Below are 16,646 nucleotides of genomic sequence, written 5' to 3' on the forward strand. Positions count from 1 at the left end.
TCAAAAACATGCAAAATCAAGCATAAAATCATACAATTTAATGAGAAAACTCAACTTTAATAAACATCTGCATTTCCATTACTCAAATAATGTCTCTCCCTTTGAGTAACAACCTTTAATGCACACTGCACAGATTATAGATATTGCTAATGTAAACGGGACAGGTCCTGACCAAAACCTGGGGACAGATTTAAAATACAATATATTTGTAAAATGTATGTATAATTTCATGTTTTTAATCAATGTATGTGAATGATAACAAATTTTTGCATGTAAGCCATGAATTGTTTTATTGTGAATTGATACAGTATTTCAAAATATTATTTTTTACTAAATTCTATCTATATTTTCACACAATAGCATTGCAGTATCAACAGCTTAGTGACACCATAGTAACTAACTAGGAGCCAAATATTAACACCATAGCAACTGCAATAATCATAGCAACCATCTGGGGACACCACAGAATCCACTAATCACCACTTTAGCAACCACTTAGGATACCATAGCAACAAATTAGCAACCATCCGGGATTACCCCTAGCAACAGACATCCGGGTTAACCCTAGCAACAGACTAATGAAACCATAGCAACCACTTGTCAACACCTTAGCAACCACTTAAAATACCACAGCAAAACATTAACAACCACATATGATACCTTAGCATCTGTCTAGCAACATGATCTGGGGTACCATAGCAGCAGCCTAGTGACACCATAGCACTCGGCTGTAATGCCAGAGCAACAGCCTAGTGACACGATAGCAACCTCTTATCAGCACCTTGGCAACCACTTGGGATACCACAGCAACACCTTAGCAAACACCTCAGATATCTTAGAACTGTTTAGCAACACATTAGCAACCATGTGGGATACCATAACAACAGCCTAGTGACACCATAGCAACCAATTTTTAACACCTTAGCAAGCACTTGATACTGTAGAAACTGCTTAGCGACCACTTAGCCACATCTTTGAAAAAACCTTAGCAACTACCTGATGTACCATAGCAACCACTTTGCATCCACCTGGAATAAGAAGTGCCCAGCAAATCATTAGCAACCACTTGTGATACCATAACATCTGCCTAGCAACAACTTTCAACTACTAGCAATTATTTTTATTATTTACTTTTTTAGTATTGGCATTTCTTCATGAAAGCATTTCTAATTATCGTTCTAAATGATTATTTTAAAGAAAGAATTAATAGACCATTCACCATTTTCACTTTAGTTACCAACAATAACTGACAGTAAAGATGAAGATATTAAATGAGTCACATGATCTCACTTTTAGGTAACTAAATTAGGTACCTGGTGTCTCTTCATAAAGTTTTTCTTTTTCTTCATAAAGAGTCTCTTTAAAGTTTCTCTACTGAGGTTGGTTTTGAGTCCAATTTAATTAATTTCAAATTATGCTCCTTTGTTTTTAAACATTAAAAGATTCAGGTAAATTACACTGAAAATCCTATGGAAAACATAATGTGAAGACAATATGTGATGATAATGCTAATAAATCACATTTCACACTCGAATATGATGACAGAATGCAGTTTACCTGTGCAGGTGACTCCAGCATCAAATATATGATCACAGTTATGTTCACCCCATCCTCGTGTTCCACAGTTCTTCAGTGTAGACTCTGATCCACTACAATCCACGTTATTCATCCAAATTAGACCTGATCCTGCTCCAAAATGAGATATAATCTGTGCATCTACAGCCTCCCCACATTTCAGCTCTCTACACACCACTGCAGCATCTCTCATATCCCAGCCAAAACCACACACTGTTCCCCACTGTCCTCTATGAAGAACCTCCACTCTCCCAGCACAGCGACTGTCTCCATTCACCAACCTCACACTGTCTGTACAACAGAAAGAGAAGACATTTTCACAGAGATACACAGAAAAGAAAGCATATTGGTGCTGTCAGATCAAAAAGTATTGTATCCCCAAAATGGTACTTTTGCAAACTGAGGGAAAAAACCCTCTTCACATTCTTACACAACATAAATGCTGGTTTGTTATTTGCAAAGTCTGGGCAAAAATGATTAAGGAGGTACAAAGTTTGTAGTGACAGCAACATCATGATTCTTTATATGTTACACCTCTTACCAACACACACCAGTCCCACATCATTATCATGAGTGCAGTTGTGTCTGAGTGAAGATGATGTTGGACAGAAGTAAATCTGAGATTCGTTTCCTCTACACTGAAGCTCCTCTGACCACACCTGGACCTCCCCTCGGCCAAAAGCAGCTGCTCCCAGCACCTCCACAGGACGCCCACAGCCCAGCTCCCTACACACAACCTCTGCATCCTGCTGATCAAAGCCAGCATCACACACTGTGGACCAGGTCTCTCCATGAAGCACCTCCACTCTCCCAGAGCAGCGAGAGCCACCAACAACACGAATTTCTAAAATAATGTGTTGACATTTATTAATTTAGCTAATTTATGTTACAGCTCTGAAAGTTTGATAAAATGGAAAAATTAATAGTAGGAAGTGCATAAATTTACTAATGGTCAGAAATTCTTTTAGATTTTTCAGTTCATTAATCACAGTTCACCTGAACACATGACTTCTGCATCATTTGAATGATCACAGTTCTGTTCACCATGTCCTGATGATATACATTTCTTCAGTGTAGACTCTGATCCACTACAGTCCACTTCATCCATCCAGATTGGTCCTGATCCTGCTCCAAAGTGAGCTACACTGGGAACATTTACAGCCTCCCCACAGTTCAGTTCTCTACACACCACTGCTGCATCACTCATATCCCAGCCACGACCACACACTGTTCCCCACTGATCTTCATAACGTACCTCCACTCTCCCAGCACAGCGACTGCTACCATTCACCAACCTCACACTGTCTGTAGAACAGAGAGAGAGAGAACAAGACAGAGAGAGATCTGATCTTATAGCACAGGCTACAGAGTGTTGTAAAGCTCAAATTTGCTTGTAAAGTGCTGTAAAGCTCAAAAAATGGTTTGGAGAGCCATGTCATCTGCTGGTATTGGTCCACTGTGTTTTATCAAGTCCAAAATCAGTGCAGCCATCTACCAGGATATTTAAGAGCACTTCATGCATCCCTCAGCTGACACGCTTTATGGAGGTGCAGATTTCATTTTCCAGCAGGACTTGGCACCTGTCCACACTGCCAAAAGTACCGATACCTGGTTTAATAACTACAGTGTCACTGTGCCACAATGGCCAGCAAACGCGCCTGACCTAAACCCTATAGAGTATAGAGGAAGAACAGAGACACCACCCCAACAATGCAGACGAGCCAAAGGCCGCTATCAAAGGAACCTGGGCTTCCATAACACCTCAGCAATGCCACAGGCTGATTGCCTCCATGCCACGCCGCATTGATGCAGTAATTCATGCAAAAGGAGCCCAGACCAAGTACTGAGTGCATATACAGTACATACTTTTTAGTACACCAACATTTCTGTATTAAAAAGAATTTTTTAATTGGTTTTATATAACATTCTAATATTCTGAAATAATCATCAACATTAAAATAAATAAATGATTGAAATAGATCACTCTGTTTGTAATGAAGCTATATTTGAGTTTCACATTTTGAATTGAATTATTGAAATCTACTTTTTGATGATATTCTAATTTATTGAGATGCACCTGTACAAACACACACACACACACACACACACACAGGAAAATAAGCATTTTTTACACTGCCAATTTTGCAAGTTTACCCACCTACAAAGAATGGAGAGGTCTGTAATGTTTATCGTAGGTACATTTCAACTGTTAGAGACAGAATCTAAAAACAAAAATCCAGAAAATCACACCGTATGATTTTTAAATAATTAATTTGCATTTTATTACATGAAATAAGTATCTGATACAAAAGAAAACAGAACTTAATACAGAAGGTACAGAAACCTTTATTTGCAATTACAGGGGTCAGATGTTTCCTGTAGTTCTTAACCAAGTTTGCACACAATTCAGCAGGATTTTGGCCCACTTCTCCATACAGATCTTTTCCAGATCTTTCAGGTTTTGGGGCTATCACTGGGCAACATTGAATTTCAGCTCCCACCAAAGATTTTCTATTGGGTTTAGGTCTGGAGACTGGCTAGGCCACTCCATGACCTTGAAATGCTTCTGACAAAGCCACTCCTTAGTTGCCCTGGCTGTGTGTCTCGGGTCATTGTCATGCTGGAAGACCCAGCCACGACCCACCTTCAATGCTCTTACAGAGGGAAGGAGGTTGTTGGCCAAAATCCCGAGATGCATGACCCCATCCATCCTCCCTTCAATACGGTGCAGTCGTCCTGTCCCCTTTGCAGAAAAGCATCCACAAAACATGATGTTTCCACCCCCATGCTTTATGAATGGGACAGTGTTCTTGGGGTTGTTCTCATCCTTCTTCTTTCAAGTGGAGTTGATACCAAAAAGCTTTATTTGGGTCTCATCTGACCACATGACCTTTTCCCATGCCTCCTCTGGCTCATCCAGATGGTCACTGGTGAACTTCAAATGGGCCTGGACATTTGCTGGTTTGAGCAGGGGGAACTTGTGTGCCCTGCTGGGTTTTAATCCTTGACAGTACAGTGTGTTACTAACGAGACTGTGGTCCCAGCTCTCTTCAGGTCATTGACCAGGTCCCACCGTGAAGTCCTGGGCTGATTCCTGACCTTTCTCAGAATCATCCTTACCCCATGACGTGAGATCTTACATGGAGCCCCAGACCGAGGAAGATTGACTGTCATCTAGTGTTTTTTCCATTGTCTAATATTTGCGCCAACAGTTGTTGCCTTCTCACAAAGCTGATTGTCTATTGTCCTGTAACCTATCCCAGCCTTGTGCAGGTCTACAATTTTATGCCTGGTGTCCTTAGACAGCTCTTTGGTCTTGAGCATGGTGAAGAGGTTGGGGTGTGATTGATTGAGTGTGTGGGCAGGTGTCTTTTATACAGGTAACGAGTTCAAATAGGTGCAGTTAATACAGATAATTAGTGCAGAATATGGGGGGGGGGGGGCGGGGACTAACAGGGCTGCGAGAGCCAGTGTACCGACGATAAAAATTACAGACCTCTCCATTCTTTGTAACATCTGCTGTATATCAAATACTTATTTTCCCCACTGTATTATCCCCACTTTGACATTATGACCACATTCTTGTTTCTAAACTAATTGTCTATTTTTCTCATAATACTGGTCAGGACCACCACAGAACAGGTATGATTTATGGTGCTGTGTTTGTGTGTGTTACGAGAATGTACAGTGAGTGTAGAAACAATAAGGTGATGTTATTCTTAAGGCTGAGTGTCTGAGTGAAGATGATGTTGGACAGAAGTAAATCTGAGATTCGTTTCCTCTACACTGAAGCTCCTCTGACCACACCTGGACCTCCCCTCGGCCAAAAGCAGCTGCTCCCAACACCTCCACAGGACGCCCACAGCCCAGCTCTCTACACACAACCTCTGCATCCTGCTGATCAAAGCCAGCATCACACACGGTGGACCAGGTCTCTCTATGAAGCACCTCCACTCTCCCAGAGCACAGGTGAGGACCATCAGTGAGTCTGGACTTTCTGTGACCTGTGGGTATTTCAGTTACATTAGGACGGTATACAGCACAGAAACAGTAAAAGATTAACACATTTTCCACCTGGTATATGTTGACAGTAATCGTAGTGAGAATGGTCTGTAAAACTGATTTTAGATTTTCTGACACTGACACATTGCTCCTTCATCTTTTTCAAAATTGTATTGACACTGTTCTCTCTCTCTGTAACAGTGTTTCTCTGAGGGTTAGTGTCGTGTGTGTCCTGGTAGAGCAGTTAACAATGGAGACTGAAACATGAGCATTACACTGAGTCTCTTTACAACAGAGTTCTGTTTTACAGAAGATTTATAATAAAGAACCTGACCATCCTCAGAGTAAACACCTTTTCTTTCTCCTCTCAGTTTTCTCCCTAATGTTCATCCTGTTCCTCCACAGTGATCTCAGGATGAACAGTGAGAGAAAGGGCTTGTGTTGTGAGAAGTATAAACCAGTCGACTTCTTTTAGTGAGAAACTATATGATCTGCTCCTTCATTCTGAAAAGTGTTTGGCTGTTTCACTTCCCTACAGTCTGTATTTACACATCTCTCATGTCTCTGTTCAGGAACACTGGTGTAAAAGAGTCTTGTTATTCACCACTAATTACACTCAGAATCCTCAGTAAAATGAATGGTGTGATGTTAATGATAATATTAACACAGACTGTGATTCATGTGATGACTGACAGCAGTTTACCTGAGCAGACGACTCCAGCATCTAAACTATGATCACAGTCACTTATACCCCATCCTTCTGATCCACAGTTCTTCAGTGTAGACTCTGATCCACTACAGGCCACATCATCCATCCAGATTTGTCCTGATCCTGAACCAAAATAACCAAACAGTGGGGCATTCACAGCCTCCCCACAGTTCAGCTCTCTACACACCACTGCAGCATCTCTCATATCCCAGCCACGACTACACACTGTTCCCCACTGTCCTTCATGAAGAACCTCCACTCTCCCAGCACAGGGACTGTCTCCATTCACCAACCTCACACTGTCTGTACGAGAGAGAGAGAGAGAGAGTGCATTTCTCTCTGCTTTTTAAAGTGTTCATGTTTTGAAAGCAACATTTGAGAGTAATATACCAAAACAGTGGAACTTGAACATTTTTTATCCTTTTAGAAATTTCTATATTTGTGTATACATTTGACCAAAGATTTTCAATATCAAGTTCTAGGAATAAAGAACACACTTAAATAAATGCATTAACAATATAAAAACGGTCATTTATTTTTTGAAGAAAATGATACAGTTAACAAATCAGTGAGTGATAAAACTGTGTGAACCTCTAGGATTTAACATTTCATTTGAATGTGAAATGTAAATGTGAATGTGAGTCTTTTCCAGCAGTGGGGTGTCAGTCAGGTGTGAGTGTGTGCTCTGTAATCGGCTCAAACTTATTCTGATCTTCACAAAACATATTTGTGGAAGTGAATAATGGCACAAACAAAGAAGATTACAGAGGACCTCACAAAAATAGTTGTTGATGCTGAAAATTGTGATAAAATCATCTCTAAAGGTTTTGGACTCCACTAATCCACAGTCAGACAGAGTGTGAAAAAATGGAGGTTTAAGTTTTTATCTTGTTTATTTAATTTGGCCTTTTAAATATAGTTTAGGACTTCTGTGAAAATCTGATGATGATTTAGTTTATATTAACACAAAAATATGAAATAAAAAAATAATACTATTATAATAAAAATAGGTACATATCTTTTAAACTCCACATAATTATATATATATATATATATATATATATATATATATATATATATATATATATATATATATATATTAATGCTATAAAGAAGCTTATTATTATATAATGCTTATTATATATTAATGCTATAAAGAGTAAGCACAGAAAAATCTGTGAGTTAATATAGCATATCTCACTGATTAGTAGAGAGTATACTCACCAGCTGTGGAGAGAGTGAATGTGGAGAACAGGAGAATGAGAGTCACACAGCTGTCCATCTCCCTCTGACCTGCACACAGTCCATTCACCTCAGCAGCAGAACACACTTCACCTCCACTCCCCCAGAGAGACTGAAGAAACTGAGAGAGAGAGAGAGAGAGAGAGAGAGAGAGAGAGAGAGAGAGAGAGAGAGAGAGAGAGAGAGAGAGAGAGAGAGAGAGAGAGCTCCCCCAGCCGCCAATCACACTCACTATTACCTTATTAGAAAGAGAAGAGGAAATCATCAAACATTTCAGTGACAAATCAGAGGAGGCATTTTCTTCTTTCTCCATTTTCATCAAAAGAGTGTGACGCTGATGGACAGAACTCCTCCTTAGGTTCTCGAGGTGTTTGTCTTTTTGTGAGGAGAGACGCTGACGGCAGTGTGCTGAGAGGGTCCCCAGCAACAGGAGACTGACTTCAGAGAGAGGAAACACTCCAGTGGAGAAGAGCTTTAATGCTGCACCTGCACACAGCTGATCCACTCACTGATAAACACACACTCTGATAAAAACACATTCACTGATTTAACACACACACTGATTAACACACACTGTGTTAAACGCACTCTGTAAACATCCTAAAACTTAGTTATGAGTTACAAAACAAAAATACACACAGAAATATTAGTTCATCATTCAAAAACACTTCAAATAAATAAAAGATCCAGTCAAACAGTTTATTAATTTTGTCAGAGTAGTTTTTTTTTTTTACTCAGAGTACAGTGCAAGGAAATTATATTATGATTATAAATTATAATGTAAGAAATGTAATAATAACAGTGTTTTAATGGCAGTGACTTACTTTAACACTTGTATTTTCACATTGATAAATAAGGTCTTACAGAAGCGCTGTGGATCAATCCCTGTAGGAATGAGTTTTCTCCACAAGATGGAGCTAGAGGATTTCTAATGTCTGTGAAGTGCAGCCACACAATTACTACATTAAATGACAAATGTTTGTGGACAAAAGTAATCCTGTTTCTTCTGAAATGAAGGGAATAATAAGGGGTTTGTCACCCACCCCTTTGGTGGCCAGCCTAAGGCACACCTGTGCAAGCATCATGCCCTCTAATCAGCATCTTCATATGCCTCATCTGTGAGTTGGATGGATTATCTCGGCAAAGGAGAAGTGCTCACTAACACAGATTTAGACAAAATTGTGAACAATATTTAAGAAGAAAGGACTTTTTTGTGCATAGAAAACATCTTAGATGAGGTCAGCTCATATTGTTGTTCTATATATATTTTTGCCACACTCTATTGGCAGTGCAGCAGAGCAGCATCAGGAAAGTTTGGAGACACGGTAGAAGGTATCCAGTTCGTACAATTAAGTGTGTGTTGCCCTGAGAAGGACGGGTGCCATCACGACCCTGAACTGGATAAGCGACGATGAATGAATGATTGAATGATGAAAATCCATTCAGCTCAAAGGGATACAACAGTGAAAATATAATGTTGTATCATTCATTCATTATCTATAACTGCTTATCCAGTTCAGGGTCACGGTGGGTCCTGAGCCTACCTGGAATCATTGGGCGCAAGGAGTGAATACACCCTGGAGGGGGCGCCAGTCCTTCACAGGGCAACATACACACACATTCACTAACACATTCACTCACACCTAAAGACACTTTTGAGTCGCCAATCCACCTACCAAAGTGTGTTTTTTTACTGTGAGAGGAAACCGGAGCACCTGGAGGAAACCCACGCAGACACGGGGAGAACACACCAACTCCTCATAGACAGTCACCCAGAGCAGGACTTGAACCCACAACCTCCAGGTCCCTGGAGCTGTGTAACTATGACACTACTATGACAATAGATAATTAGGAAAAAGTTTACTAAATATTTGTATAGAGTGGTATTCATTTTAAAGCAATTTTGACATTTTAAATAATGGTTAATTAATATTTACTTATGTTCTTCTGATATTAAAGGCACATTGGTTTTAGTACTTGTGCAAATACTTGCAGAGACACAATAAAATACAGCATGTTCTCTATTTTAATACAAAATCATATTTACATCAATCAGTACACTGCTTTATGGAATGTAAAGAAATGAGACATTTTAGGAGGGAAATATTATTTAAAAAAAAGAAAAGAAAAACAGGCCCTTTTATCATACCCTTCACCACCTCAAACAACTCGAGTCAATGTTGTGCAGAATGTATCCGAAGAAATCGACCCACTCTACATACAAGACTTACTGTACTTTAATCCTATCTTCACACTTACACTACTGAAATGAAACAAAGCTTATAGTCCCAATAAGGATGAGTTTTACAAATCAAAATTACATGTGAACGGATGTCACCCTGTTTACTCTACATATATTAAAGTTAATTTTAAAAAATTATTGCGTAAAATAAAACAGAATCTTTCATATTAAAAAAAAAACAACAATCCTGACCGGGCATTAAGTAGTGTCCAGCATGTCTGAGAGGAAATGTCCACAGCTACAGCACTGAAACACATCTATTCAGGCTCTAAAGTGGTCCAGGTAAGGGGCCAAAAGTCATAAACTGTAGCTTAAGTGGACAAGAATGGTGATGCTGCCCTTTAAACGTTCACGTTTTACTCACCTCTGCCATGACATTATTATCTTACTCCTGCAGTGTTAAGTCTCATAATATTAAGTTAATCCTGCTGTAAAATAGAAATAATCAACCACACTGTGTACATGTATTATACAAGTCCAGTTTGTAACACTGTACATAACACAGTACCAATTTCAACTCTGTGACAGCAAGCTGTACTTTTCTACAGCTGTAGACCATCTCTGTACAGAATGTACAATGCAGTTTAAACCTGACTCTTTACATTAGTCTCACCCGTGAAGTATGGCTGATTTTTGAGGTTACATTATAGTGCAAAATAATATTAACCTTATTTGTCTGTACCATACAACGTGTAAGAGTGCATGGACTTGTCTTGTAAATGAGCCAAAACATTATGACCTGTCTAAAATGCTGTAAGTGGAGGAAGACTGATTCTCTGTGTATATTGTGTTTAGAAATGAATGTTGAGGTATCACCTAACAGAACTTTGAGGACCTGGTTACACTCCTCCATGGTGATGATATTCCTCAATGTTGCTGATATAGCTCCCAGCCACAGGTCCCAGTTGCACTGGCCTCCAAAACCCACAGCTTTCTATCTGATGCAGCATCTGAGAATGAAAGGAATGAACAAGTGCAATCTGCTGGAGTTCTACCTTCTAACATATAGAACTGAAAAGTCCATGAGGCATTGACAGGTCAGAGCTGATCGTGCAGCAAATTAGGCAGGTGGTCATTAGGTGTTGGCTCATCTGTGTGATCCGTTTGAATGTGTTCTGAGAGTTTTGTGAGCTTTATGACACTTTAAGACTCTTTGGCCTCTGATATGACCAAACATAATGTACAAAATGCTACTAAACAACATCATTCAAATTTTCATTATCCAGGTAACAGCCAGTAAACTTTAGCTATTCAGTTTTTCAGGACGTTTTTCTTAGATATAGGGTGAAGTACAAAGGAAGAGAACTGGGGACAGAAAGGGGAATCCAAAACTGGAATCTAAGACCTGGAATTCTAAGACTGAATTTGCAGAGATAAAATACCCTTTTTGATTTCTTCCCAAAATGGAAAGCTTTGTGAAAACAGAATGTGAAATGAAGATGAAGCACTGACACTCTCAATGCTAATCAGACTGAAAATTAAACAAAAACACAAGATGGTCTCTGACTTTTGCACAGCATCATATCACCTTTGATACCTTTGAGTGGCCTCCACCTAATAACGAATGCACTTTCAGCTTGCAGAGCAATGCTAAACCATTTTTTATTTTTTAATTCAAAACACATCTGTAAAACTTTTCTGTTTGCCTAGAGCTGATCTTCTAGTTGAAAATCTCAAACGCATCTTGGGATATGAATGTGTCAGTCAAGCCACTGAATCTGCTTCTAGTCTTTTAGCTCTACTGATGCAAGACACAAAAACACATGCACATAGACGAAGACGGAGAAACTATACAGAAAGACCTAAGCGGATATTAATGAAGCTGAATTTCTGAAAGATGGGATGTGAGCCACAAAGTAAGCTTAAAAATATAAAGCAAGTCAAAAAATATGTAGATACACACTGATCTAGCATATCACTAAAATTAACTCCTATTTCTATCATTTTTTTGTACATTTTTATCAGCTCTACTGACCATACCGGTGCACTTTCTTCTTTTAGTTCTAATAATATACAGACTGTTGTCCATGCATTGTTCTTAATACTCCATGCTGTATGATTTGGGTGGTGGATCATTCTCAGTTCTGCAGTGACACTTACATGGTGGTGACACGTTAGTGTGTGATGTACTAGTACGAGTGGATCAGAAACAGCGGTGTGCTGCTGGAGGTTTTAAATACTTTGTCCACTCTATTATATATGCCTACCTCGTTGATCCACCTTATAGATGTAAAGTCACAGTGAGACATTAGCTCATCTGTTGCTGCACTGTTTGAGTTATTCACCCTATAGTCCTTTATCAGTTGGCTGAATAGATATTGACTGCTGGATGGATATTTGTGGTTGGTGGACTATTCTCAGTCCAGCAGTGCCACTGAGTAGTTTAAAAACTGTGCAGCACAACACCACGCCATAAAAGTGTACACATAGAAGTGCAGCACAGACAATGGTCCTCCACCAACACCAATGATTCCCTAATCATCCGAATAACAATATAAACCTATATATCAATAAAGCTGATAAATAAATGATTAAATTACAATATTTTTACTGATAACAGCATAAACTTGCACAGCATTGGTTTTGGTGCTACATACAACAACAACAAAAAAAAACCTCATAAAGAGGTTTGACATTGAAAGTAGTAGCTTGATCAATTGGGTTTCTTTCAAATTTAACGTCAACAGATGAGATGTGGCCACTTGAAATCCTTGATGTCAGTTTGTCATCGCAATCATTTGTAGAGTTAAAAAGGTGAAATATTTTGTTTTACTACTAGGCACTGCATCTTGTATTTCAATCACTGTAAAAATTTCTATTTTGTCCAGTCAGCCTTGAACAGTCTGAGATTTGGTGTAGAAATGCAGTCTAAAGCTACCAGCACTCTTACACCTAATGGACACGTTTCACACATCTCAGCACCAATGGTTCCTCTGTGGTAGTACTCAATGTTCTGAAAAAGGCTTTCATGCTGTCAAACAAATGCAAATGGAAGCTTATTAAAGCTCATGTTCACCAAGTGGTCAAATATGTTCTTTCATTCACTTGTAAAATACAAGTGTATGTTCTTGTACACGTTCATATTTAGTGTTGGAAAAGGATGTATTTGAGCAAAAAGGACTGGGACTAAATCAGGCCACTTTACTGTTTACATTTATCCTCTTGATTCACAACCCAAAATCACTTACAGTTTTAACATGTATTTTCCTGTACTCTGAACACCATCAAATTTGCACAACAAACTATGTAATGTTTAAACACTTAACAGGCCTTCTCAGTCTTTTTCACACTCTGTGTACCTCTGCTTTTTACACACTGGCCCTCAGGTCATGAGTTCATTTAACTACCACTCTCAGACTGGCCTATTGTGTGTTCATTTTCTGTCCTTTACTTCTTTTTTCCAGGAACGTTCTGGTTTACACTTACATCTGCATCCAAATGGCAATAGGTTCTTCATAGGAATAGTGCTTCACGTCATTGATACTCTGCCCACATTATTTTTTAAATGTGAAGCACCTCATGGAACAAGCTTGTAACTCACTCTCTCAGACACTTACTCTCACACATTATAAAAAGTTCTAGAAGGGGTGCTACTCAATGCTTTACATGGATGACACCACGTGTCCTTGCTTTAGCTTTACAATGACACTCTCTCTCTGACAGCTAAACTGCAAACATGATGAAGTCAATAATACGAACAGAAGCCCATTGAGTTGATTTATAATATAATAAAAAACAATGGGTAAGTGTTTCAGTTTGAGCGTATCTCCCCTTTGGCTTTTATAATAAGTATATATCTGTACAATAAGATTATAGCTCTTTCATTAAGTCCACAAGCATATATTAAAAAATAAGTCTTTTTGTCTGTGTTTTGGCTGCCAGTCTGCACTAAACATTGTTTTAGGTCACTGAAAATGCACTCCAAAGTAGAGACTTTTGAAAATGCGATTGTCAAATTCAGACAGCTTCTCCCTATATAGGGAATTGCATAAGTCACAAAACTACAGTGTATACATGCAGACAGCACTAGATTTTAGATTCCCACATATGAATAAATATGAATGATGTTGTATTAGAAACATGTAATACACTATTAAGATCTAGGTTCAGTAATTCATGACTTGCATAGTGCACTGCATAGGGAGCATGGAGTGATTTGGGATGTGTTTCTATACTTCGTTGTGTTTTGATGACCCTGTTAAAGAGGTACTATGGCTCTGTACTGGACTGGTATGATAATGCAGCTGTTTTTGTTCAAAAACGGTGAAAGGAAAACGTCCGTTTTTTAAAATAAGTATAAATGGCTGCAAGTTTGGCTGCATTTTTGGCAAACTTTTAATTTGCTCTGCTTAAAATCGAACCACCACCACCACCACACACACACACAATATATATATATATATATATATATTACATTACTAAAACTAACCACAGACTCCAACAAGCACTACAAATTAAAAAAGAAAAAAAAGAAATGAAAAATGAGGCCACAAGCATAAAGGAGCAAGAAAAAAAGCACATGGCTCACAGCGAAACTAATCAGACGAGGGAAAGGAGAGAGCAGATGCGAGCAAGGAAAGGCTTTTCTCACAGAAAGACATGCTAGCTAGTATTTGTGGCTTATAGCTGAACTGAAGTGTGGATGGGAAAAGACTAAGGGCTATGCTGATATCAGGAGAAGGAAATAGTTAAAGGTGCTGTTCAAGATTTTAATCCAAAAACAATTTGTAAACATTCTGTTTGAAATGGCCTTGGCTTTCTCTCTCTCTGTGCTCATGAAAGAGAAATGGCATCTGGAGGTGTTCAGACAGCAGAGCGATCCCCAAACGTTGATAAAACTGCAAAGAGATGAGGATATTGCTCTATTCAGCCACATACACATGTTTTTGTTACTCCAACATGTTTGTTTCACCTTAAAATACACAGAGCAGTTCCCCAGGATCACTGATCATGCCTTTAAACCAAGGGTCCATTCAATTAGTTTTTACCATTAATATCACCTCTGTAAACATGTGCGGATGCTTCTAAGATTATTGATGATGTTTGCATGTTTGTATTTACAGACAAACTCCTGATAATAATAATAACAACAAACCTCAGACTAATTCTGAGACAGCTAACACTCATTAGCATAATAACTTAATTAACTGTCTCCAGGCACGGTTCTAACTAAACAGAAGACAGACAGATAGTGGCATGACTGACACATTCATTGGCCTATATAAGAAACACTGCAGATATACACTGAGAATCCTAAAGACCAAGCCTATAAGGCCATTTGAATGACCTGGTTAGTTAGTGTGTGTTTGTGTGTGTGTGTGTGTGTGTGTGTGTGGGTGTGTGTGTTTGTGTGTGTGTGTGTGTGGGTGTGTGTGTGTGTGTGTGTGGGTGGGTGTGTGGGTGTGTGTGTGGGTGGGTGGGGTTCCATCTTCCCGATTCCAAAGTAGATGAGAGGGCAGACAAGAGGGCGATGATGATAAGGGTCACCATGGAGACGCTGGCAGGTGCCGAAACATCACAGTTTCACCGCGACCACACAGGATCCAGCTCGGCCCAAGCACAGTGGCGCCACCTAGCACACAAAACAAATATTGTGTATTAAACAAATACCATCAAAATCCTGTATTAATGCAGGTAAATACTGTAATTAGTCAGGTAGTTTTACCACCATTTTAGGAGCAAATATTGCCACAGTAAAACATTTAATCTTTCTTAAATCAATTTAAGAAATTATTTTATTATTTATTTATTAAAATATCTTAATTCAATAAAAAATATTCATCATGCTCCTGACAACAGTGTCCAATGTACTCGTCCAAATGAAATATATCGCTTAGCCATTCATTCAGTAGATACAAGGCAGGAATACACCCTGGTCTTAACATGCATCTCCTGTGACTGCTTGTGATGGGTTTTCTCTCATCATTCTTGTTGCAGGAGGGACATGGTGGAGTCAAGCTCCCACAAGCACGATTAAACAGTAATTTTGCAAGAAAACTTAAATAACTCCTAGAGTTTTTGTCATAGAAACAGAAAACAGACCCTCAGAAATCCCTGACATGTCTACTTTTCAACTATACATCGTTGTGAGAGTGAAATAAATTACAAGAGGCACGTCTTTCTCTCCCTCTCACACTGCACACACGCTACATACATCTTGAAATGTCACTGTTTAGTGGGTAAACTCTGGTTTTTGCAGGGAAGCGGTAGATGCAGGTCTCTGACCACCTCCCTGTATTTCTGGTTGACCACTTATGATGGGATCACAGAGAATGCATGTTAATGCCAGGTGTGAACAGGGTCTTTCATTCATTCACACCTATAGACACTTTTGCACAGCCAATCCACTGACCAGCATGTTTGTTTAGACTGTGGGAGGAAACCACACCACACTCCTCACAGACACAGACAGTGACTTGAGCAGGGTTTATACCAAAAACCTCCGGACCCTGGAGCTGTCTGACACCATGTCACCCCCACTGCTAATAATTACTATAATTAACAAATTCACCTTGGAGAAATCAATGGAAATGAAGGCTATATTTAAATGAGAAAGCTACAGTCAGTGACTCAGTCATAGCAACAGTGTGTAAGCATGTAGCCCTGGAAATGCATATATAATTTTCTTCACATTTTTAGAGCAATATTAGTTAGCACTGTGTTATTAATGTGTTAAAACATGTGGAATCCACTAGTTTTTATTCTTGAATGTGTAGTGTGGTAGGAGTGGGTTAGGAAAATAAAAATATCTTCATTTGTTTTCTTCTTGCCTGAATGGTGCACCACACACTGACACAAAACCTGCAGACACACACACAAACAGATTCTCATTTCCGCCCAGTTTTTCTGCACTCTGCAGTCCACAGCTCAAATGCA

General features: G+C 39.1%; 1 protein-coding gene and 1 pseudogene across 3 annotated transcripts in view; both read right to left on the minus strand.

Moving 5' to 3' along the window:
• Nucleotides 1–1,384: 1,384 nt before the first annotated feature.
• LOC136676830 (scavenger receptor cysteine-rich type 1 protein M130 pseudogene) lies at nt 1,385–3,395 on the minus strand (annotated as a pseudogene).
• Nucleotides 3,396–9,550: 6,155 nt separating this feature from the next.
• The window catches only part of klhl5 (kelch-like family member 5), an 80,009-nt gene continuing 72,913 nt past the window's right edge, over nt 9,551–16,646 (minus strand). For all 3 annotated transcript variants that reach the window (XM_066659847.1, XM_066659848.1, XM_066659846.1), the window contains one exon: nt 9,551–15,342. In XM_066659847.1, coding sequence (XP_066515944.1) covers nt 15,286–15,342 — 57 coding nt within the window. In that variant the 3' untranslated portion in view covers nt 9,551–15,285. The remainder of the gene's footprint in view (nt 15,343–16,646) is intronic.

This window comes from Hoplias malabaricus, chromosome 2 (assembly GCF_029633855.1).
Source record: "Hoplias malabaricus isolate fHopMal1 chromosome 2, fHopMal1.hap1, whole genome shotgun sequence".
NCBI lineage: Eukaryota > Metazoa > Chordata > Actinopteri > Characiformes > Erythrinidae > Hoplias > Hoplias malabaricus.